The sequence below is a fragment of the Nerophis lumbriciformis genome, linkage group LG15 (genome assembly GCF_033978685.3).
Source record: "Nerophis lumbriciformis linkage group LG15, RoL_Nlum_v2.1, whole genome shotgun sequence".
In the NCBI taxonomy this organism is placed as follows: domain Eukaryota; kingdom Metazoa; phylum Chordata; class Actinopteri; order Syngnathiformes; family Syngnathidae; genus Nerophis; species Nerophis lumbriciformis.
In genome coordinates, this window is record NC_084562.2 from 11,102,873 (window position 1) to 11,129,146 (window position 26,274).

The 26,274-nt window shown below is 42.0% G+C and overlaps 1 protein-coding gene across 3 annotated transcripts in view; it reads left to right on the forward strand.

Annotated features, from left to right (window-relative positions):
• The window catches only part of tspan4a (tetraspanin 4a), a 456,166-nt gene that overhangs the window by 250,515 nt on the left and 179,377 nt on the right, over nt 1-26,274 (forward strand). For all 3 annotated transcript variants that reach the window (XM_061974854.2, XM_061974853.2, XM_061974852.2), the window contains one exon: nt 13,436-13,627. In XM_061974854.2, coding sequence (XP_061830838.1) covers nt 13,436-13,627 — 192 coding nt within the window. The remainder of the gene's footprint in view (nt 1-13,435; nt 13,628-26,274) is intronic.

Here is a 26,274-nt window from a genome sequence, read left to right on the forward strand (position 1 = left end):
CCATCTGCGCGCCCGGCCTGTGGACCACCCGGAAGTTATAGGGCTGTAATGCCAGATACCACCGGGTGATCCGTGCGGTGGCGTCCTTCATGCGGTGGAGCCACTGGAGAGGTTTGTGGTCTGAGCAGAGACTGAAGGCACGCCCCAACAGGTAGTAGCGGAGGGCCCCGACCGCCCACCGGATGGCAAGGCACTCCCTCTCCACCGTGCTGTACCTTGCCTCCCGGTCCGAGAGTTTCCGGCTGATATACAGCACGGGGCGGTCGACGTCCCCCACCCGCTGAGACAGCACCGCCCCCAGACCCCGGGCCGACGCGTCCGCCTGCAGACAGAAAGGGATGTCAAAATTAGGCATGTGCAGCACCGGCTCCTCGCAGAGTGCTGTTTTTACCTTCTCAAACCCCCGCTGGCACTGCTCCGTCCACTGGACCAGTTCTGGAGCACCCTTTCGGGTGAGGTCATTCAGTGGGCCGGTTAAGTCCGCAAACCGGGGAATGAACCGCCAGTCCCAAAAACTGCCTCACCTCTTTTTTTGTCTTGGGGGGTGGACAGGCCGCGATTGCCGCTGTTTTGTCTACCTGCGGCCGCACCTGTCCCCCTCCCAAGTGGTACCCCAGATACTGTACCTCCCTCCGGCCAACCGCGCACTTCGCCGGGTTGGCGGTGAGCCCTGCCCACCTCAGGGACTCGAGCACCGCCCCCACCCGCCGCACGTGTTGTTCCCAGCTGCTACTCTGGATGATGACATCATCCAGGTAGGCAGCCGCGTATGCAGCGTGGGGGCGCAGCAGTCGGTCCATGAGACGCTGGAACGTGGCGGGCGCACCGAACAAGCCAAACGGAAGTGTCACAAATTGGTACAAACCGTCCGGAGTGCAAAAGGCCGTTTTTTCTCGGGACTCTGGTCACAAGGGAATCTGCCAGTAGCCCTTGGTCAAATCCAGTGTCGTGAAAAATTGAGCAGTGCCTAGCCGATCCAGGAGCTCGTCGACCCGAGGCATTGGGTACGCGTCAAACCGTGATTGTTCATTCACCCTGCGGTAATCCACACAGAACCGCACAGTCCCATCCTTCTTCCCAACCAGAACAATGGGACTGCACCACGCGCTGTGGGATTCTTCTATCACCCCCAACTCAAGCATAGTTTTTAATTCCTCCCGAACTACTTTGCGCTTGTGTTCGGGAAGCCGATATGGCCGAGACCGCACCGTAACCCCCGGGCTGGTCTCAATATGTTGTCGGATGAGATCCTTGCGACCGGGCCGCGAGGAGAACACATCAGAGAAGCGCCGCTGTAACTCAGCCACATCCGCCCTCTGCGCTGATGTGAGCTGGTCGTCACAGGACAGCCGGGGGGCCGGGCCAGAGCGCGGGATCTCCGGCCCCAACTCCTCCTCCTCCCCCACTACTGTCACCATGGAAACAGGCTCCGGCTCTTTCCATGCCTTCAGCAGGTTCAAATGGTAGATCTGAGTGTCTCCGCGTCGGTCCGAGCGCCGAACCTCATAATCGACATCACCCACTTGCCGTGCGACCTCAAAGGGTCCCTGCCACTTTGCAAGTAATTTGGAGTTTGAGGTTGGAAGCAATACAAGTACTTTTTCTCCCGGTGTGAATTTGCGTAGTTGGGTCCCCCTGTTATACGTGCGCCGCTGACGTTCTTGGGCACGGAGCAAATTCTCACGTGACAAGTGCCCCACCTTGTGGCGTTTTGCTCGCATGTCCATGACGTATTGAATTTCATTTTTGCTGGAGCTTGGACCCTCCTCCCAGCTTTCTTTAATGACGTCCAGCACTCCGCGAGGCCTCCGGCCTACCAACAACTCAAAAGGTGCAAAACCAACGGAGGCCTGGGGTACCTCCCGCATCGCAAACATTAGGGGGTCCAACCATTTATCCCAATTCTGTTTGTCCTCGAGCATAAACTTACGGATCATGGTTTTCAGCGTTTTATTTAATCTCTCCACCAGTCCATCCGTTTGCGGATGGTATACACTGGTGCGGATCGCTTTAATTCCCAGTAACCCGTAGAGTTCCTTTATCGTGCGCGACATAAAGGACGTGCCTTGGTCAGTCAGAATCTCTTTCGGGATTCCAACTCGGGAGATGACCTGAAACAGCGCTTGCGCAACACTCTTGGCAGAGATGGAGCGCAAAGGTACTGCTTCGGGATAACGCGTTGCGTAATCCACCAGGACTAACACAAAGCGGTATCCCCGTGTGCTCGGGTGAAATGGTCCGATGAGGTCCATCCCAATTCTTTCGAACGGGACCTCCATGAGCGGTAATGGGCGCAAGGGCGCCTTTGGGGTGGCCGCTGGGTTCACCAGCTGGCAGTCCGGGCAGGCAGCGCACCAACGGCGCACGTCTGCCCGGAGGCCTGGCCAATAGAATCGGACCATTACCCGATTAAGTGTTTTATCATACCCTAAGTGGCCAGACATGGGATTAAAATGCGCCGCCTGAAAAACCATTTCCCGGCGGTGTTTTGGCACCAACAACTGGGTGTGTTCCTCCCCGGTTTGAGTGTCACGGCCCACTCTGTATAATCTATCCCTAATAATTGAAAAATGGGGGAATACCTGCGCTTTCCCTGGGCGCACCAGCTGACCGTCAATATAATCCACCTGGTCCCAGGCCTCGCGCAAGGTTTCATCACGGGACTGCTCGAGGGGAAAGTCCTCCGTAGGTTGCCATCGGGGGGCCGGGGGGGCCTCCCGCGAAGCCCCCACCGGTTCCCGCTCGGCAGCACCGGATGAAGCCGCGTCGCCGCTGAGAACCGCGCGGATACTCCCCTCGCCGGCTGTCCGTGAACGCAACCCCACACATTGTGTCACCAAATGGTTAAATCCCGGCCAATTCGTCCCTAGAATTACGGGGTGCGTAAGTTGCGCGCTTACGGCAACCTTAACCTTATGCTTTTGTTCCTTGTATATAATTTCCACTGCCACCATAGGGTACTCGTGCACATCCCCATGAATACACCTAATTTTCACCCGTGTCGCCTGCCTCAACGCCCCGGGCCAAACCAGGTTTTGGTGGATCATGGACTGTTTGCAGCCGAATCCACCATCGCCCGATATGTACCCCCTTGTACCCTTACCGGGACACAGTACATCTCCCCCCGATCGGGGGTGGGTGCTGGAGGCCCGACAACCCGCAACACCTGCCCCACTTCCATCAGGGAGCACTCCCGGCGCACGTGCCCGGGCCGTCCGCACCTCCAGCACACCGGCCCTGGGGTTTGAGGTGCCATTTGCGAGGGAAGCCCTCTCCCCGCAGCGTCGGTACCCTGAAATGCACAAACCATAGACATTTTATGACCCCGTGTTCCCCCCCTTGTCGTCTGTCTCTGGGTGTGTGTGGGTGCGTATTCTTCTTTTATGTCCGTGTGGTGAACCTGTTCGGTGATTCCGGGTGGCTCAGGCTGGCTTGGTTGCCACTGCGGAGACTCTCCCTCCACCCCCCCAGAGCGGGGCGAGTCGTCGGCGGGGTGCTGGGGTGGGTCCCTTGGCCGTTTTGGTTGTTGTCTCCCTCTGTACCGCCAGGTGTTCCTCCGCCAGTTTCACCGCAGCTTTGACGTCCGGGGGGCTGTGGTACCGTACCCACGCGGAGGTCCTGGCCGGGATTGCCTCCACGAATCGCTCCAGGACGATGGCCTCCAGCATTTTTGGGTCCAGTCCGTTTGGCTGGAGCCAACGGGTTGCTGCGTCTCGAAGTTGAAATGCCAGTACGAAGGGCCGGTCCCCTGGCACCAACATCATGGCCCGGAACTTCCGGCGATGGTCTTCGGGGCTGCTGCCGACCCGATCCAGTATGGCGCAGCGCAAGTCTGCATACTGCATGCGAGCGGACGCCGGGAGACTCACCGCCGCCCGCTGCGCCTCCCCCACCAGGAGCGGCAGCAGCTTCGCGCCCCATTCCTCCTCCGGCCACCTGCACGATGTCGCCGTGGCCTCAAAGACATCGAGGAAGGTCTGGGGGTCCTCCCCCTCCACCATGCGTTTCATGGCGGAGATTCCTCCCGCCGCCTCTGCTCTGTCCATTAATGCCTGCAGCACCTGTGTCTGCTGCCGGCTTGCCGTTGACACCTCGGCCAACACTTGGCCCAGCGCCTCCAGCGGGGATGTTGTCGACATTTCTGTGGTTCGCCTTGTTGGGTGCCACTGTGAAGACGTCTCTGTCTCGGGTTCTTCTGGGACCACAGGAAAGGGCACAACACTTTGGGTCGGCGGTTTACAATTCTTTTAATTATATTCTCACACAAGTCTCTGTCGGCTTTTCAGCTCTCCTCCTCACAATATCTCTCTTTTCGGCTTTTCAGCACTCTTCCGTGGTTTTTCATCTGCTTTCCAGGTCCCTCCGCCTCATGGTCTCCGACGCTGCTTAATAAAGGAACAGGTGATTAGATAACTCGTTCCAGCTGAGTCATCCACTCACCTGTCTGCTGCTTCATGGCTGGCCTCCGCACACTCCCCGCCCGCAGGGAACGCGCGAACCACGCCCCTCTCCACAAGCACTTTTTGTGTTTGATACCACTAATGGCAGACTTGGTGAGAACCTTGGAGTTATCATGTAGCATTATTGCTACACATATCAAATAAGAACATAAAACAGTGACTTGCTATGTCCGCTCTACTGTGATGCCATCTGGTGGGATGGTTGTATCTTTCAGCACTTGTGTTCTACTTGAGACGCTAAATTCAAAATAATCCTAACTCCTAAGATTAAAAAATGAATAAAAAAATGCTTCCTAGCGATGTTGCAGTAGTCTTATGCTGCATTCCATTTGTTGAGAGCCATATTATATCCAATTGTAAATGTGTGGGTTTATTAGTGTTGTCCCGATACCAATACTTTGGTACCGGTACCGGTACCAAAAGTATTTTGGTACTTTTCGGCACTTTTCTAAATAAAGGTAACCACAAAAAATGTAATTATTGGCTTTATTTTAACAAAAAAATCTTAGGGTACATTAAACATATGTTTCTTATTGCAAGTTTGTCCTTAAATAAAATAGTGAATATCCAAAACAACTTGCATTTTATTAGTAAGTAAGCAAATAAAGGCTGCTAATTTAGCTGCTGACGTATGCAGTAACATATTGTGTCATTTATCATTCTATTATTTTGTCAAATTTATTAAGGACAAGTGGTAGAAAAATAATTATTAATCTATTTGTTCATTTACTGTTAATATCTGCTTACTTTCTCTTTTAACATGTTCTATATGCACTTCTGTTAAAATGCAATAATCACTTGTTCTTCTGTTGTTTGATACTTTACATTAGTTGTGAATGATACCACACATTTGGGTATCAATTCGATACCAAGTAGTTACAGGATCACATATTGGTCATATTCCATCTATTAAACAGACAAGAAGCAAGGAATCATGCAGAGACAAAGTTCAATTTGGCTCAATGAGGAGAGACGTTTGGGCTCTACTCTAGTTACAGAAGCAACCTACGCTCTAAAGTCCAGCCCACGTGCTCCTCTATTTATTTGGGAGGTCCCTGGTTACATCACTGAGGCCGCGTCTAAAAGGAGTGGCCACACATTTCATGCAAAGCAGCTTCCAGTACGCACAATACGTGACGGAATGTGCTGGGGGCCTTGCGATTGCCTTGTCTTTACTTTGTCTGCGTGCTGTCATCTTATCCATTATTGTTGTTGTTGTTGGGGACAAGTGTTGTAAATTAGCTTTGGCTACAAACACTATGATGCATACATTGGATAACTGTTTCAGATGTCTATGTTTTGTATCTGTCCCTATTTCAAATACACCTCTATAATAAAAAATCTTCGTTGAGGTCCTAAGACAAACAAAATATCTGCGGCGAAGCAACCTTTCATATGCCGTGGCTGATAACAAGTTTTGTCCTTGCACAGATAGAAAAGTACAACTTGAGCACAATTGCTAATAACTATAGCAACTGCCTTTAAGCATAAGAGTTGTGTGATAACTTACACATAATAATTCTAACACCTCATGTGTCCAGGGACGTATTTCCTGAGTTTATAAACATAATATAAATTTTAAAAAAAGGAAAGAAGATTTTGTGATGTAAAAAATATTGACGTAATCATAGTAGTATCGACTTGATACGCTATTGTACGTGGTATCATTACAGTGGATGTTAGGTGTAGATCCACCAATGGCGTTTGTTTATAGTGTAGTGTCCCGGAAAAGTTGGTGCTGCAGGGAATTCTGGGAATTTGTTCTGTAGTGTTTATGTTATGGTAATAATCTTCCAAAATGTGTTTATCGTTGTTGTTTAGTGTGGTTTCTCTAAATGGCACATGTTTATGACAGTGTTGGCATTGCTCATACTGCCACCCTTAGTGTGGCATGTATGGCTGTTGAGTAAGTATGCATTTCATTCGTTCATTATCGGGCACAATTAAATCTTGGTTAGGCTTTGTCAATTATAGACTGTATGATTTGTGACTTTATTATAATGGAAAAGGGACAAACATCGCCACAAAATTAACATCAACAAGGTTGATTTTTTTCCAAAATTATTTTAAAGAATGAAAGTTGCCATCAATCCCACGCGGGTGCCCGGCATTGTCCGTGGGTGCTCAGACCCCGAAGCACCCACGGTATCGGCGCCTACGCATGCAATACAGCAGCAACAGAATCAACTTAAGCTCTTTCTTTTTACTCTTTATTTTATGATGGGTCGGAACATTATTGGCAGTTCAAGCGAGCTAGAGGAGCACTGTGACCAAGGCGATGTGTCACTACGCCAGAAAAGTAGTTCCTCGGTGTTAGGTCTTACATTAACAATGTCGCTTTAGCTTGGCTATCTGCAGGTGACTGCATATAAATGGAACGTTGTGTGCTTTATAGGTGCAGTAGATGGGAATCACAATTACCTGCATTCTTAGCCGCCTCCTACTAGCAGTTTTTTTACTATTTAGAATGCACATTAAAGAGAAAGATATGTGTGTCTAATGTGTCATAGGGAGTGTGGATGATGGAGAAAATACAATTTAAAAAAAGTGCACTTCCCTTTCAGGCGAAGCAAATTGGTCCAACGTGGAACGTGATAAGAAAAACAAAAAAGGTCTTTCTGGTAAAAAAAAAATAAAACACTTTTGACCTTGATTCGAAACAGCAGGTAGCATCAATTTACTCCTCAATTAGTTGTAATGAAGCGTCAAAGTCAAAAACACAAAGTAAACAAAATAACAAAGAGATGAAGAAAGTATAGCTAAACAATGACAACATAACAACTAATATTAATAAATATGGTAAAAAAAAAAAAAAAAGGTATACAAATGGAAAGCTAGGACAGGACTCACAAGATATCCATTATATCATTTATTTTTTATTACATCCATTCCATATTGTGTGAATAAAGTGACCACATACGTAAATACTTGATCTATGCACCAAATGGCTTCGACTTTCTCTTTTCTGCAATGTTTGTTTTTTTACACCTCATCATCATCCCCCACTGTCGACATCTCAACTATCAATCACGGCCAAATGACTCATATTGACTCACAATCTGCTCGTTTTTTTCCATTTAATATTATAGTAGCTCTATAACATATCGTTCCAGCATCTATTGTATTTGTTTTGTTTTGATTGCTCCGTGAGTGACAAAGTGGTTTGAGTTGAGTATCTTTTTTTTTTTTTTTTTTTTGCACAGCGTGTGTGTGGGTTGTAAGCAAATGATTGCGTACTTGATTGTTGATTATTTCCTTTGTGAACAAGTTTGCCACATTTATGGCGTTTATTTTTACACTGCTAGTCCGCCTGACACTAATAAACTGACCTGATGAGCGCTGAGCACAAATAAATATAAAATAGCTTTCCCGCCCCTCAAGCAGTGTTTTTCAACCTTTTCTGAGCCAAGGCACATTTTTTCATTGAAAAAATCCCAAGGCACACCACTAGCAGAAAACATAAAAAAATGAAACTCAGCATGCGATATTGACAATAAAAAGTTGTTCTCGCAGTTGTTGAATATGAATTTAAACCATAACCAAGCATGCATCAATATAGCTCTTGTCTCAAAGTAGGTGTACTGTCACCACCTGTCATATGACGCCCTGACTTATTTTGAGTTTTTTGCTGTTTGCCTGTGTGTAGTGTTTTAGTTCTTGTCTTGCGCTCCTATTTTGGTGGCTTTTTCTCTTTTGTTGGTGTTTTCATGTCTTCCTTGAACGCTATTCCCCCGCACCTGCTTTGTTTTCGCAATCAAGACTATTTAAGTTGTGCGGACATGATCCTTCTTTGTGGGGACATTGTTAATTGTCATGTCATGTACGGATGTACTTTGTGGACGCCTTCTGCTCCACACGCTGTAAGTCTTTGCTGTCGTCCAGCATTCTGTTTTTGTTTACTTTGCAGCCAGTTCAGTTTTAGTTTCGTTTTGCATAGCCTTCCCTAAGCTTCAATGCCTTTTTTTTAGCGGCACTCGCCTTTTGTTTATTTTTGGTTTAAGTGACTGACATCTACAAAGCAATTAGCTACCTGCTGCCACCTACAGATATGGAAGAGTATTACACGGTTACTCTGCTGAGTTCTAGACAGCACAGACACTCAACAACGGCACATTTGCGGAATATAATTACTGGTTCGCAAAAAATATTTTTGACCCAATTAGGTGAAATTACATCATCTCCCACGGCACACCAGACAGTGGTTGAAAAACACTGCCCGAGAGAACTAATATAAAGACAAGGCAGAATAAAGTTAAAGTTAAAGTACCAATGATTGTCACACACACACTAGGTGTGGCAAAATTATTCTCTGCATTTGACCCATCACCCTTGATCACCCCCTGGGAGGTGAGGGGAGCAGTGGGCAGCAGCGGTGGCCGCGCCCGGGAATCATTTTGGTGATTTAACCCCCAATTCCAACCCTTGATGCTGAGTGCCAAGCAGGGAGGTAATGGGTCCCATTTTTATAGTTTTTGGTATGACTCGGCCGGGGTTTGAACTCACAACCTACCGATATCAGGACGGACACTCTAACCACTAGGCCACTTAGTAGGTAAATCACCAAACTGGAAATGGAAGTATCAAAAAAAAAGCTGAAAATGTGGACAAGATAAATAAGGTTGCTGATGACAAGCAATAAGAAAAATGTAACGTTTGATTAATTATGATCTGTAATTAATTAAACTAATTAATCTCTTTTTTAATCTCACCTAAAATAAATGCTAATAAAAGCCCTCAACTAGAAGTATTTTATTTACATTATCATTTCATCATTTCATTACATTATTATAGAGATTGATGTATATAAAAAAAACTTGTTTTGTTGTTTTAAGGTAATTTATTGTTTGTAACATACTTTAACAGATACATTTTAGCATATTTAATTTTTAGATGAAGCAGTGATACATTTTGTATCTGTAAATGTTTGTTTCCAACGCTAACACCTGCATCAGATTAAATCTGTTCATTAATCCGCAGTTAAAAAGGAGTGTTCGCACCTTGGAAAGCTGTTGCACCGTGTGGATGGACATGAATCATGGCTTTAACGCGAGAGATGTCAATTAAAACAAAGGAGAGGATTATCAAATTCTTCAAGAAGGCAAATCATCACGCAATGTAGCAAAATATGTTGACTGCTCAGAGTTAGCTGTGTCTAGAATCTGGAGTAAATACATGAAATAAATACATAAGATTTATTTATGCAAGTTTGAAGTATCAATTATCTAAACACAGTTTTGTTTGTATATTTTCAGGATATATATATATATATATATATATATATATATATATATACACACATATATATATATATATATATGTATATATATACATATATATATATATATATATATATATATATATATATATATATACACATATATATATATATATGTATATAAAAATATATATATATATATATATATATATGTATATATATATATATGTATATATATACATATATATATATATATATATATATATATATATATATATATATATATATATATATATATATATATATATATATATATATATATATATATATATATATATATATATATATATATATATGTGTGTATATATATCCTGAAAATATACAAACAAAATTGTGTTTAGATAATTGATACTTCAAACTTGCATAAATAAATCTTAAGGAATATAACATAACTTGGCTTCTGAGAGCTTCAAAATGTAATGAATAAAATGCTAAAGTTGTTGATAAACAAGCAATTATTTTAATAATTAAATATGGTCATTTTAAATGAATTATTATGATCATTTAAAATTAATGATTTCAAATATGTTTATTTTAATGTATAATTATATGGCTCGATGTATTAAGGAGTCAGAAAAAATTCAAATAAAAATACAATTAATTTTGATGTTTTTAGCAAAATATAGTAAACATGTATTTTTATTTTTTATTTTTTAATTAATAAATATATTTATTTTTAGGTAAAATAAACATAATAATACAATTTATCTCTAGTCTGGATGATTTAGTTCTAGTCACCCTGTTGTCCTCCCGTCATAAAGAAAAGGCTGTCCTCACTCAGGTCCGCATGGAGCTGGAGGGGGCGTGGCCTCCAGCTCCGGCTGAAAATCAGGAGATTTTCGGGAGAATATTTGTCCCGGTAGGTTTTCGGGAGAGGCGCTGAATTTCGGGAGTCTCCCGGAAAATTCGGGAGGGTTGGCAAGAATTAATAAATATGTATCTACCTTCTTGCCAGGTCCGGTCCAGCTTTTCTTGCATCTCGGGAAAACAAACAACTCATAGTCCACGTCGTTATGACATCTCTAAAGATACATATAGCCAATGCCATGATGGTCTGCAAGTAGTCCGGGTCTCAATCCAATTGAAAATATGTGGTGGAAAGTGAAACATAGTTCATGACAAGACTCCAACCTGCAAAGCTGATCTGACAACAGCAATCAGAGAAATTTGGAGCTAAAGTGATGCGGAGTACTGTTTGTCACTCGTTAAGTCCATTCCGCAGAGACTGCAAGCTGTTATGAAAGCCAGAGGTGGTGCAACAAATTACTAGTGGTGTATTTTTTGTTTGTTTTTCATGATCGATTTTCAAGAAATCATGCTTTTTTTTTTTTAAACTCTGCTTGATCTAAAAATGAAGCTGTTACTGATGACCACAATGGATTTTCTTGATTTCTTTTGGTGTTTCTCAAAGTTGCCTTTTGAAAAGATAACACATTTTGGTAACACTTTAGTATGGGGAACATATTTTAAGTGACAAAGACTTAATTTATAGTCATTTGGACACAAGGGGGAACATATAAGGGTTAGGGTTAGGGTTACTACAAACCCCGTTTTCATATGAGTTGGGAAATTGTGTTAGATGTAAATATAAACAGAATACAATGATTTGCAAATCATTTTCAACCCATATTCAGTTGAATATGCTACAAAGACAACATATTTGATGTTCAAACTGATAAACTTTTTTTTTTTTTTGCAAATAATCATTAACTTTAGAATTTGATGCCAGCAACACGTGACAAAGAAGTTGGGAAAGGTGGCAATAAATACTGATAAAGTTGAGGAATGCTCATCAAACACTTATTTGGAACATCCCACAGGTGAACAGGCAAATTGGGAACAGGTGGGTGCTATGATTGGGTATAAAAGTAGATTCCATGAAATGCTCATTCATTCACAAACAAGGATGGGGCGAGGGTCACCACTTTGTCAACAAATGCGTGAGCAAATTGTTGAACAGTTTAAGAAAAACCTTTCTCAACCAGCTATTGCAAGGAATTTAGGGATTTCACCATCTACGGTCCGTAATATCATCAAAGGTTTCAGAGAATCTGGAGAAATCACTGCACGTAAGCAGCTAAGCCCGTGACCTTCGATCCCTCAGGCTGTACTGCATCAACAGGCGACATCAGTGTGTAAAGGATATCACCACATGGGCTCAGGAACACTTCAGAAACCCTCTGTCAGTAACTACGGTTGGTCGCTACATCTGTAAGTGCAAGTTAAAACTCTCCTATGCAAGGCGAAAACCGTTTATCAACAACACCCAGAAACGCCGTCGGCTTTGCTGGGCCTGAGCTCATCTAAGATGGACTGATACAAAGTGGAAAAGTGTTCTGTGGTCTGACGAGTCCACATTTCAAATTGTTTTTGGAAACTGTGGACGTCGTGTCCTCCGGACCAAAGAGGAGAAGAACCATCCGGATTGTTATAGGCGCAAAGTTGAAAAGCCAGCATCTGTGATGGTATGGGGGTGTATTAGTGCCCAAGACATGGGTAATTTACACATCTGCGAAGGCGCCATTAATGCTGAAAGGTACATACAGGTTTTGGAGCAACATATGTTGCCATCCAAGCAACGTTACCATGGACGCCCCTGCTTATTACAGCAAGACAATGCCAAGCCACGTGTTACATCAACGTGGCCTCATAGTAAAAGAGTGCGGGTACTAGACTGGCCTGCCTGTAGTCCAGACCTGTCTCCCATTGAAAATGTGTGGCGCATTATGAAGCCTAAAATACAACAACGGAGACCCCCGGACTGTTGAACAACTTAAGCTGTACATCAAGCAAGAATGAGAAAGAATTCCACCTGAGAAGCTTACAAAATGTGTCTCCTCAGTTCCCAAACGTTTACTGAGTGTTGTTAAAAGAAAAGGCCATGTAACACAGTGGTGAACATGCCCTTTCCCAACTACTTTGGCACGTGTTGCAGCCATGAAATTCTAAGTTAATTATTATTTGCAAAAAAAAAATAAAGTTTATGAGTTTGAACATCAAATATCTTGTCTTTGTAGTGCATTCAATTGAATATGGGTTGAAAAGGATTTGCAAATCATTGTATTCTGTTTATATTTACATCTAACACAATTTCCCAACTCATATGGAAACGGGGTTTGTAATAATAATAATTCTGAGGTTATTGAGGGAAGACTCTTTGTTAAGAGTTGTATAATAAGGCCATGCAGAAGACGGCTTTAATAAGTACTTAATAATGACTAATTAAGAGCCAATATGTTACTAATTTGCATGTTAATAAGCAACTAATTAACGGTGAATATGTTCCCCATACCAAGGTGTTACCAACGTTTTTTGTCATATCTGTTTGTTTTTTTAAACAACTGAACGGACAACCTCCAAGCTTGGTGATTCCATTTTTTTTCTTTCCAGAGGTTGTACAGCAGACAAGTTCAATTAGTATTCATTAGTATGCAAAGACGTTAAAGACATATTTAAACAGATTGGGCAATGGGTAAAGCAGGCAAAGCAGATGTGTTTTAGTGCTTTGTTATTGGAGCCAGCTTTTAAAGAACAGCGGTTGAGACTTCAAATGTCTTTTTTGAAGAAGAAGGTCGCCATACAAGATGGACCTTGTTAACCTGTCACTGTTAACTCAGTTTCTGAAGCACTTGCAGCCTTCACCGCCCTGTGGGATTGTGTTGGTTGTCCCACTGACATGCTTCTTGTGTTCCCTCTGCAGTTGGGAGGATGCGGCATACTGGGGGTCGGGGTGTGGCTGTCAGTGACCCAGGGCAACTTTGCCACGCTGTCGTCGTCCATCCCGTCCTTGTCGGCGGCCAACCTGCTCATCGCGCTGGGGACCATCATCATGGTGATTGGCTGTCTGGGCTGTGTGGGAGCTGTCAAAGAGAGCCGACCCCTTCTGCTGGCAGTAAGTTATTTTCCTCCATGCTGCCCTTTTGACACACTGATGCGATGCAACAAGATGGAGTACCTTTCACATTTGAACCGATACGATACCTCGGACACGGTACAGATTTTTTGGTACTTTGGTGTGTTACTAAATTGTTTTATAATACAATCTAATTGTTGAATGTAACCATACTTGCCAACCCTCCCGGATTTTCCGGGAGACTCCCGAAATTCAGCGCCTCTTCCGAAAACCTCCCGGGACAAATTTTCTCCCGAAAATCTCCCGAAATTCAGGCGGAGCTGAAAGCCACGCCCCCTCCAGCTCCGTGCGGACCTGAGTGACGTCAGGTGCGCAACCCCACGTAAATCGTTGGCCAACCAAAACGTAACACCAGTACGCTATAGCCAACATTCACCAGGAGATGGCAACAGACAAACATAGATCACTCTATTACATTATTCCCCTTTTAGAAATGTATAGAAGTTACTCAAAATAAATAAACAACCCAACCAAAAAATGCAGCAGCTCAATTAAAAAACTGTACTTAAGCCACATTCTTTTTTTTTTTTTTTAGTACTGAACTCTTAACCCTCATTTGTAAAAAAATAACATGCTTATTATACAAACAGTATTTGTACACCTTTAACACAGATTTTTATACTGTCTTCAGAGATTCAGTTTTTTTGGTGGTACTCGAAACCTTTCTGGGTACCTGCGGAAGGGTGTTCAGCATGGTTAGAAAAATAGCGACAGAGAATAGAACAAGGATGGACAATTCAACCCTTAACTCAACAATGAGTAGATGAGTGTCATGTGTGTGTATATGTGTAAATAAATGAACACTGAAATTCAAGAATTTATTTTATTTATATATAAATATATATATATATATATATATATATATATATATATTATATATATATATATATATAGCTAGAATTCACTGAAAGTCAAGTATTTCTTATATATATATATATATATATATATATATATATATATATATATATATATATATATATATATATATATATATATATATATATAAAATACTTGACTTGGTGAATTCTAGCTGTAAATATACTCCTCCCCTCTTAGCCCCGCCCCAACCACGCCCCCGCCACACCCCGACCACGCCCCCCGCCCCCCACCTCCCGAAATCGGAGATTTCAAGGTTGGCAAGAATGATGTAACATTTATAAATGAGTGAAAAACTAATGAAATGATAATAACTGCGCTGTCCAGTTGTTTTCTCTTTCCATTTCTGAGTCTCATTTGCAAGGATTACCGTATTTTCCGGACCATGGTCTATTTTATTTTTATTTTTTCATATATTAGGCGCACCAGATTATAGGGCGCATTAAAGGAGTCATATTATTATTTTTTTTTTCTAAATGTAAAACACGTCCTTGTGGTCTACATCAGTGATTTTCAACCTTTTTTGAGCGAAGGCACATTTTTTGTGTTGACAAAATCCGTAGGCACACCACCAGCAGAAATTATTGAACAACGAAACTCAGTTGACAGTAAAAAGTCGTTGTCACAATTGTTGGATATGAATTTAAACCATAACCAAGCATGCATCAATATAGCTCTTGTCTCAAAGTAGGTGTACTGTCACCACCTGTCACATCACGCCCTGACTTATTTGGAGTTTTTTGCTGTTTTCCTGTGTGTAGTGTTTTAGTTCTTGTCTTGCGCTCCAATTTTGGTGGCTTTTTATCTTTTTCTGGTATTTTCCTGGAGCAGTTTCAAGTCGTCCTTTGAGCGATATTTCCCGCGTCTACTTTGTTTTTATCCTTCTTCGTGGGGACAATGTCGATTGCCATGTCATGTTCGGATGTACATTGTGGACGCCATCTTTGCTCCACAGTAAGTCTTTGCTGTCGTCCAGCATTCTGTTTTTGTTTACTTTGTAGCCAGTTCAGTTTTAGTTTCGTTCTGCATAGCCTTCCCTAAGCTTCAATGCCTTTTCTTAGGGGCACTCACCTTTTGTTTATTTTTGGTTTAAGCATTAGACACCCTTTTACCTGCACACTGCCTCCAGCTGTTTCCGACATCTATAAAGCAATTAGCTACCTGCTGCCACCTACTGATATGGAAGAGTATTACACGGTTACTCTGCCGAGCTCTAGACAGCACCAACACTCAACAACAACACATCATTTACGGACTATAATTACTGGTTTGCAAAAAATATTTTTTACCCCAAATCGGTGAAATTAGATAATCTCCCACGGCACGCCAGACTGTATCTCACGGCACACTAGTGTGCCATGGCACAGTGGTTGAAAAACACTGGTCTACATAACATGTAATGGTGGTTCTTTGGTCAAAATGTTGCATAGATTATGTTTTACAGATCATCTTCAAGCCGCTTTCTGACAGTCGCTTCCGGATGCGCCGTTTTGTGGGCGGTCTTATTTAAGTGGCTCACCTTCGGCAGCGTCTTCTCCCCGTCATCTTTGTTGTAGCGGTGTAGCGTGCAAGGACGGGAGTGGAAGAAGTGTCAAAAGATGGCGCTAACTGTTTTAATTACATTCAGACTTTACTGAAATCAATAACAGAGCCGCATCTCCTCATCCGGCAACAACCACACCGGAAATGTGTCCCGTGAAAAAACGTCCGACCGGAACTCTACTAAACTAAAGTTCCTTGGGTGAATAATGTAAACTCACTATACCGGTATGTTTTAGCGCTTTCATGGCGAGTTTGCTGATAGATATAAGTAAGAACTTTACACTACTTTATAACAGAAATATCACTGTAACATTTACTACTAAAACATGTTGATAGATTTTTGAGCGCCGTGTGTAATGCTCTATATTTTCAATAGAACATTTAAAATATTGGTGTTATTTACTTGAGACCTATCTCTTATGTTTGACTGCCATCTACTGGTCACACTATACAAAATAGTGTAGCGCCCCGGAAAAGTTGGTACTGCAGAATTCTAGGTACCGTATTTTTCGGAGTATAAGTCGCACCGGAGTATAAGTCGCACCTGCCAAAAATGCATAGTATAAAAGGAAAAAACATATATAAGTTGTACTGGAGCCCGGCCAAACTATGAAAAAAACTGCGACTTATAGTCCGAAAAATACGGTATTTGTTCTATTGTGTTTATGTTGTGTTGTGGTGCAAATATTCTACCGAAATGTGTTTGTCATTGTTGTTTAATGTGGTTTCACAATATGGCACATGTTTGTGACAGTGTTGCCGTTGTTTATACGGCCACCCTTAGTGTGATATGTATGGCTGTTGACTAAGAATGTCCTTCGCATCAGTCACCTACAGGCCCGGCCCTAACCAATCTGGCGCCCTAGGCAAGATTTTAGGTGGCGCCCCCCCACATCGGCAGTGAAGTGTATATACTCACAAGAAACCGAATAGCTTTGTCTTTGACCTTTTTTTTTTTACTTACAACTATACCTAATATATAAAGGTGTGGACAAGTGACTATTACCTGCAGGGCAAACATTAGCTAACCAGAAGGCAATAACAATGTAAACAAAAAACACCTGCTTAAAAGATCTAATACAAATGTCCCTGAGGAATGTATGGTGAGTACTGTAATTACCTAACGTTACATTATTATTTTCCATAACAATTTAGCCCCCTCCACAATATTAACCCGACGTTAAAACAGAACTCGCTATTTATTGATTAGCAATTGCCGAATCATGTAACATTAGCTTAATGCTAAAAAGCCAGGTTACTATCACATTCTGTAACAGACAAATAATTTCATGTAGGCTAACGTTACCTACCTGCTAACTCTGTCTTTTCTCGTTTCTACTCCTCTTCTTTTCTCTTTTTTCTTCCCTGGGCACCTGACCGTTTTGGCCGTTTTGACATCTTGTGTTGATTTTTTGATGTGGTGACGTCCAAAAAGAGTCATGATACGGGAAGGGAGGGGGCGCACCGTGCGGGGCGGGGGGTGGGGGGGGGGGGGGGGGGGGGGTTGGGGGGTGGGGGGGTGGGGGGGCGTAATGTTGTAACAGATAATATTTCTATTAAATAAGCTTTACTTTGCATTTTAATTAACGTGGGATTATTTTTTGTATTTAGAAATAATAATACCAACTTTTTTTTTTTTTTTTTTTTTTTTTTTCTCCAACATTTGTGGCACTGGCGTGGCGCCCCCTGATGGACGGCGCCCTTAGCATTTGCCTATACGGCCTATGCCACGGGCCGGCCCTGGTCACCTACATATGGGGTGTGCAAAATCAACATGATTATTAAAATTGGCTATGGTCATGCAGAGTGGCAGCTTTTCTTGACATCTTTTATTTAAGACCGTTTTCACCCCTTCTAATGAACCAACAGCATTGAGGTGGGAAAGCTCAACCAAATATATTCCTGGCTTTAGTTGCACCGGGTTATAGGAGAAAACAAAAAGATTTAAAGTGCGCCTTATAGTCCGGAAAATACGGCATATAGTAGACGTGCATGCAGTTGCAATTCCAAGACGTTAGATGGCAGTAGTGCAGGGCTATTTATTACTGGACCCTGTGGGAATGACACCATACCAACCCCCAGGTTCAGTACAAAACTGGGAAGGCAACATTTTTGCAACAAGTTCCTAGAAACACGAGAGTGCCCCTGTTGCATGGAGGATCTTATAGCGGACCACTGTAAACATTAGCAGATTCTCGCATTGACATTTTGATCTTGCTGAAAAACATAGAACACTGGGGTTCAAACTTGTAAGTTACTTAACAGAGGAACAGAGGTGTTCCTCAAAGCACCCCTTTAAAGAGGAACTGCACTTGTTTTGGAATTGTGCCTATAGTTCACAATCATTATGAAAGACATGACGAGTTGTGTTTTAAATATTAAATAACTGCGATCAAAAGGAGTCGCGCAATTCCACCAGTAAAGTCCTTAAAAAAACATCCAAACATTTCATATTTACGTAAAAAACGCACCGTGATATATGCTTTTTTATTTTTCTTCATCACTGATTTTTACTCACTGATGACTTTATGAGAGCCAACAAACCTAATAAAACATCACTTACTGTACAAGGTCTGCTGTCATTAGGATGCTGACTGCTAGGGTGTTCATATATTCCCAGTTAGGTGAAAAATGTCTCATCATTCTCACAAAGTAAAGGTGTTGGGAGTGGCGGGGGGCAAGCGTCTTTTCGTGTCGTCCTCGCCAGTTTCGTGTCTTACACGGCTGTCAAAGTGTACCAACTTGTCGGAATACCTACTCAGACTTCTTCTGTCCAGGTGAGAGGCATGATTTATGATCTAAAATAAATTTACAGGGAGCAATGGCGCGAGAAAGCAGCAGACCATTCGATGATGTAAACATAGGCACAAACAGTAGTGATCACGCCGCCGCTACAAATAGTTTGTCTGTGTAAGCGCTTATAATAACAATATCACCAATACTTGGTTAATATTCAAATCATGAAATGTAAATTATTGTTGGCGGTTAAAGAATGGTTATTTATTGGATTTTATGGGGAAAATATTTATTTACTTTTATGAATGTATATGTATATATATATATTTATATATGTATGTGTGTATATATATATATATATATATATATATATATATATATATATATATATATATATATATATATATATTAGTTAAGTTAAAGTACCAATGATTGTCACACACACACTAGGTGTGGCGAAATTTGTCCTCTGCATTTGACCCATCCCCTTGTTCACCCCCTGGGAGGTGAGGGGAGCAGTGGGCAGCAGCGGTGCCGCGCCCGGGAATCATTTTTGGTGATTTAACCCCCAATTCCAACCCTTGATGCTGAGTGCCAAGCAGGGAGGTAATGGGTCCCATTTTTTTATAGTCTTTGGTATGACTCGGCCGGGGTTTTGAACTCACAACCTACCGATCTCAGGGCGGACACTCTAGCCACTAGGCCACTGAGTAGGTATATATATATATATATATATATATATATATATATATACAGGACGAGAGTGGAAGAAGTGTCAAAAGATGGCGCTAACTGTTTTAATTACATTCAGACTTTACTGAAATCAATAACAGAGCCGCATCTCCTCATCCGGCAACAACCACACCGGAAATGTGTCCCGTGAAAAAACGTCCGACCGGAACTCTACTAAACTAAAGTTCCTTGGGTGAATAATGTAAACTCACTATACCGGTATGTTTTAGCGCTTTCATGGCGAGTTTGCTGATAGATATAAGTAAGAACTTTACACTACTTTATAACAGAAATATCACTGTAACATTTACTACTAAAACATGTTGATAGATTTTTGAGCGCCGTGTGTAATGCTCTATATTTTCAATAGAACATTTAAAATATTGGTGTTATTTACTTGAGACCTATCTCTTATGTTTGACTGCCATCTACTGGTCACACTATACAAAATAGTGTAGCGCCCCGGAAAAGTTGGTACTGCAGAATTCTAGGTACCGTATTTTTCGGAGTATAAGTCGCACCGGAGTATAAGTCGCACCTGCCAAAAATGCATAGTATAAAAGGAAAAAACATATATAAGTTGTACTGGAGCCCGGCCAAACTATGAAAAAAACTGCGACTTATAGTCCGAAAAATACGGTATTTGTTCTATTGTGTTTATGTTGTGTTGTGGTGCAAATATTCTACCGAAATGTGTTTGTCATTGTTGTTTAATGTGGTTTCACAATATGGCACATGTTTGTGACAGTGTTGCCGTTGTTTATACGGCCACCCTTAGTGTGATATGTATGGCTGTTGACTAAGAATGTCCTTCGCATCAGTCACCTACAGGCCCGGCCCTAACCAATCTGGCGCCCTAGGCAAGATTTTAGGTGGCGCCCCCCCACATCGGCAGTGAAGTGTATATACTCACAAGAAACCGAATAGCTTTGTCTTTGACCTTTTTTTTTTTACTTACAACTATACCTAATATATAAAGGTGTGGACAAGTGACTATTACCTGCAGGGCAAACATTAGCTAACCAGAAGGCAATAACAATGTAAACAAAAAACACCTGCTTAAAAGATCTAATACAAATGTCCCTGAGGAATGTATGGTGAGTACTGTAATTACCTAACGTTACATTATTATTTTCCATAACAATTTAGCCCCCTCCACAATATTAACCCGACGTTAAAACAGAACTCGCTATTTATTGATTAGCAATTGCCGAATCATGTAACATTAGCTTAATGCTAAAAAGCCAGGTTACTATCACATTCTGTAACAGACAAATAATTTCATGTAGGCTAACGTTACCTACCTGCTAACTCTGTCTTTTCTCGTTTCTACTCCTCTTCTTTTCTCTTTTTTCTTCCCTGGGCACCTGACCGTTTTGGCCGTTTTGACATCTTGTGTTGATTTTTTGATGTGGTGACGTCCAAAAAGAGTCATGATACGGGAAGGGAGGGGGCGCACCGTGCGGGGCGGGGGGTGGGGGGGGGGGGGGGGGGGGGGTTGGGGGGTGGGGGGGTGGGGGGGCGTAATGTTGTAACAGATAATATTTCTATTAAATAAGCTTTACTTTGCATTTTAATTAACGTGGGATTATTTTTTGTATTTAGAAATAATAATACCAACTTTTTTTTTTTTTTTTTTTTTTTTTTTCTCCAACATTTGTGGCACTGGCGTGGCGCCCCCTGATGGACGGCGCCCTTAGCATTTGCCTATACGGCCTATGCCACGGGCCGGCCCTGGTCACCTACATATGGGGTGTGCAAAATCAACATGATTATTAAAATTGGCTATGGTCATGCAGAGTGGCAGCTTTTCTTGACATCTTTTATTTAAGACCGTTTTCACCCCTTCTAATGAACCAACAGCATTGAGGTGGGAAAGCTCAACCAAATATATTCCTGGCTTTAGTTGCACCGGGTTATAGGAGAAAACAAAAAGATTTAAAGTGCGCCTTATAGTCCGGAAAATACGGCATATAGTAGACGTGCATGCAGTTGCAATTCCAAGACGTTAGATGGCAGTAGTGCAGGGCTATTTATTACTGGACCCTGTGGGAATGACACCATACCAACCCCCAGGTTCAGTACAAAACTGGGAAGGCAACATTTTTGCAACAAGTTCCTAGAAACACGAGAGTGCCCCTGTTGCATGGAGGATCTTATAGCGGACCACTGTAAACATTAGCAGATTCTCGCATTGACATTTTGATCTTGCTGAAAAACATAGAACACTGGGGTTCAAACTTGTAAGTTACTTAACAGAGGAACAGAGGTGTTCCTCAAAGCACCCCTTTAAAGAGGAACTGCACTTGTTTTGGAATTGTGCCTATAGTTCACAATCATTATGAAAGACATGACGAGTTGTGTTTTAAATATTAAATAACTGCGATCAAAAGGAGTCGCGCAATTCCACCAGTAAAGTCCTTAAAAAAACATCCAAACATTTCATATTTACGTAAAAAACGCACCGTGATATATGCTTTTTTATTTTTCTTCATCACTGATTTTTACTCACTGATGACTTTATGAGAGCCAACAAACCTAATAAAACATCACTTACTGTACAAGGTCTGCTGTCATTAGGATGCTGACTGCTAGGGTGTTCATATATTCCCAGTTAGGTGAAAAATGTCTCATCATTCTCACAAAGTAAAGGTGTTGGGAGTGGCGGGGGGCAAGCGTCTTTTCGTGTCGTCCTCGCCAGTTTCGTGTCTTACACGGCTGTCAAAGTGTACCAACTTGTCGGAATACCTACTCAGACTTCTTCTGTCCAGGTGAGAGGCATGATTTATGATCTAAAATAAATTTACAGGGAGCAATGGCGCGAGAAAGCAGCAGACCATTCGATGATGTAAACATAGGCACAAACAGTAGTGATCACGCCGCCGCTACAAATAGTTTGTCTGTGTAAGCGCTTATAATAACAATATCACCAATACTTGGTTAATATTCAAATCATGAAATGTAAATTATTGTTGGCGGTTAAAGAATGGTTATTTATTGGATTTTATGGGGAAAATATTTATTTACTTTTATGAATGTATATGTATATATATATATTTATATATGTATGTGTGTATATATATATATATATATATATATATATATATATATATATATATATATATATATATATATATATTAGTTAAGTTAAAGTACCAATGATTGTCACACACACACTAGGTGTGGCGAAATTTGTCCTCTGCATTTGACCCATCCCCTTGTTCACCCCCTGGGAGGTGAGGGGAGCAGTGGGCAGCAGCGGTGCCGCGCCCGGGAATCATTTTTGGTGATTTAACCCCCAATTCCAACCCTTGATGCTGAGTGCCAAGCAGGGAGGTAATGGGTCCCATTTTTTTATAGTCTTTGGTATGACTCGGCCGGGGTTTTGAACTCACAACCTACCGATCTCAGGGCGGACACTCTAGCCACTAGGCCACTGAGTAGGTATATATATATATATATATATATATATATATATATATACAGCCCAAAAAGTTTGGGGACACCTGCTATAAACATTCCGGAATATTCAAAATAAGACCAATAGTGAAGAAAACAGTTTGTCCAAGTACGGCCCTTAGCTTACTGGAATTTCCTTGCATTAGTGTATAAACTACGGTGTGTTGCCAAGCTGGGAAGTAGTCTTTGCCATGAAGCTGAATGTACCAGTCTAGTCTTATGTTGAGTCCTACAAAGTGTGTGTACTGTAAGTGTTGCACTTTTTACACACCAGCTGTTTGATTGTAATGGGCATCTTAGTTGTCGTTTTCATTACCATATTTGGAAGTGTTGAAATCGCCATTAATCAGTAGCATGTCTATAGCAAAGCCAATGTAAATTAGCCTCGAGGTAGCGCATTTCGAAAAGTGGAGCTTTACTTTACATTTGAGCATTTTCTATTTGCTATGTGGCATGGGAAATAACAACAGGCAGTTTGGCTGAGTCCGCTTTGAGTGTTGCTTGAGTGATTGTTTCCTCGCCAGTGTTTAGTCTGCAGCCGGACGAGACGTCACGAGCAATAAAGGTATCGAAATGTGTAACCGTTTGGTTTTACATGAGTACGATACCCGGTAACACCGGCATAATTCGGTTGGTCCATATAAAAGTGCAGAATTCGGTACCCATCCCTAGTTTTAATAGATCGTACTGTATCAATCATACAGTATGTCATCTATTCCACAAGATTTCCCATTTAGTCCCAAGCACTGGGAAAAAAATACATGCAAAAAATTCCGCTTGATAATTACTATTATTTAAATAATTGATCATTTCATCACATTCTACTCTTCACTTAACTGCTTCGTGGATGTTGGATACGGAGGCCATTTAATTCTCCATGAAGTTGCTGCATTAATTCCATCTGCAGCTGCTCACAATGTCTATGACAATGGAAAACAACCCTGACCTTCAGACTTTTAGCTGCAGGTTTAAGTGCTTACAAAGTTTGTGGCCTTTCTGGGCCACAATATCTGAATAACAAATGTATAACCTAATAATAAATGGTCTAATAAAGAGGGACAACATGCAAGATGGTACTACTACCTTCTAAAACAATGAACTAGACCGGGGGTCTGCAACGCGCGGCTTTCGAGCCACAAGCGGCTCTATGGCGCCGCCCTAGTGGCTCCCTGGAGCGTTTTCCAAAATGTATGAAAATGGAAAAAGATGAGGAAAAAAATATACTTTTTGTTTTAATATGGTTTATGTAGGAGGACATACATGACACAAACCTTCCTAATTGTTAGAAATCACAATGTTTACATTGAACTGTCCTTGAACGCACCGTAGTTTGTTTGCATGTACAACTTTCCCTGATGCTGCCACAGAAAGACGTGTTTTATGTCACTCCTTCTTTGTCTCTATTTGTCCATCCAACGTTTTATGCTGTGCGTGAATGCACAAAGGTGAGCTTTGTTGATGTTATTGACTTGTATGTGTCATGACTTGGTCCTGGGGTTTAGTTTTTCTCGAAGGCAACGGAAAGTTGGCTCGGGCGAGACAGGAATGAAGGTACATTTTTATTTAAACACTATAAATACAAAACAAGGAAGTAAACAAAAGGCGCGCGCAATGGCGGAGAACAAACTATGAAACCAAACACTTGCACAAAGGCAAAAACTATGAACAACAAAAAATCACTAACTGTGGCAATAATAAACAAAACTTACTTGGCATGGACAAAAAGGAGCAGCGTGAACGATGGACATGAAAAAAGAGTCAGAAATGTGCAGAGCATAAATGTGGGGATGTCACCAGAAAGACAAACTGAAAAACAATGAACTTAAATACTACAGACATGATTAACGAAAACAGGTGCGTGACTCAAAACGTGAAACAGGTGCGTGACGTGACAGGTGAAAACTAATGGGTTGCTATGGTGACAAACAAGAGTGCACAATGAGTCCAAACGTGGAACAGGTGAAACTAATGGGTAATCATGGAAACAAGACAAGGGAGTGAAAAGCCAGAAACTAAAAAGTCCAATAACTAAACAAAACATGACTAAGACAAAACATGATTACACAGACATGACAGTATGGAGTGCTAATCAGGCATATTTGGTCACTGCATGACTGCAAGCTAATCGATGCTAACATGCTATTTATGCTAGCTGTATGTACACAATGCAAAGATACAAATAATTGCTATTGCGACATCTAGTGGACACATTTAGAACAGCAGTTTCTTTCATTCAAAAATGTCACATAGAGTTGATAGACAATTGCCATAGCCAATCAGATCACAAGTTGTTGTCAGTAAGGCCTTCTAGCTAGCCCTGACATTTACGCGTCCTGTGATTGGATACTCACTTGGGAGTCCCAAGTGAGTATCCAATCACAAGTTGCGAAAACGGGAAGTGGCACCGCAGCCACAGAAAACTCACCGGTACTCACAAAGAAATAGAGCAACATGTTGATTAGGTGGCAGATATATATTTGCAAGGCCATTTTCAAGAAGGATACTTCAGAGAAACTACATCTTGTGAGACGAGGTCGGCCGACACTAGAAGCTATACCGGCGGTGAAATGGTACTACGACCAACTACCGACTACGCGCGGTACCACTGGCTTATACGGCGTCGAATGGGCGCTACAAATTATTAGTTCTAATATTTTATTTTTTCATGTTTCATTTGTTTTATACAATTATTTTAATTTTGACAGTACCACGTAAGATATCTTTTGATTGCTGAAGCGGTTTTATTGAACGTTAAATGCGCCGAAAAATGGACCGTTTTGTACACTGTTGAGGGGATTCAATACGCAATAGTGTGCAAGTGGGTTTCTGTATAGTATCTCCAGTCGTGTCCATGTGGTGACATAAATTACGGTATTTCGAGAGGTGAAGTCGGACCAAGTAGGACATCACTGAAGGCCTAGGTGAGAAACGCATGGCCCGCCACTGACGGCAACACAACACCCCACAACCAGACAACGAGATGTTTACATTTGCGTGGGAATTTTCGCATGCACTCGTGACTTTGGTTCTCTTTTCAAAGTATCCCTCACACTCCTTCCTAAATAAGAATCGGGTCTTAGAAAACACAACAAAGCACCGACCCAAACACAATTTCTGTGTGACGGGAAAAGGATTGATCTTCACAAAACAAATGTCACAGTAGGAGTAAGCAATTACAAACTCTGTGGGATTAAGTCTGAGCGTGATCCATGGCGTTTGCTCCAGCAGTGGTCGGACCAATTCCTGTGCTGTCGATATAATGGTAGCAGGCAAGTTATGAG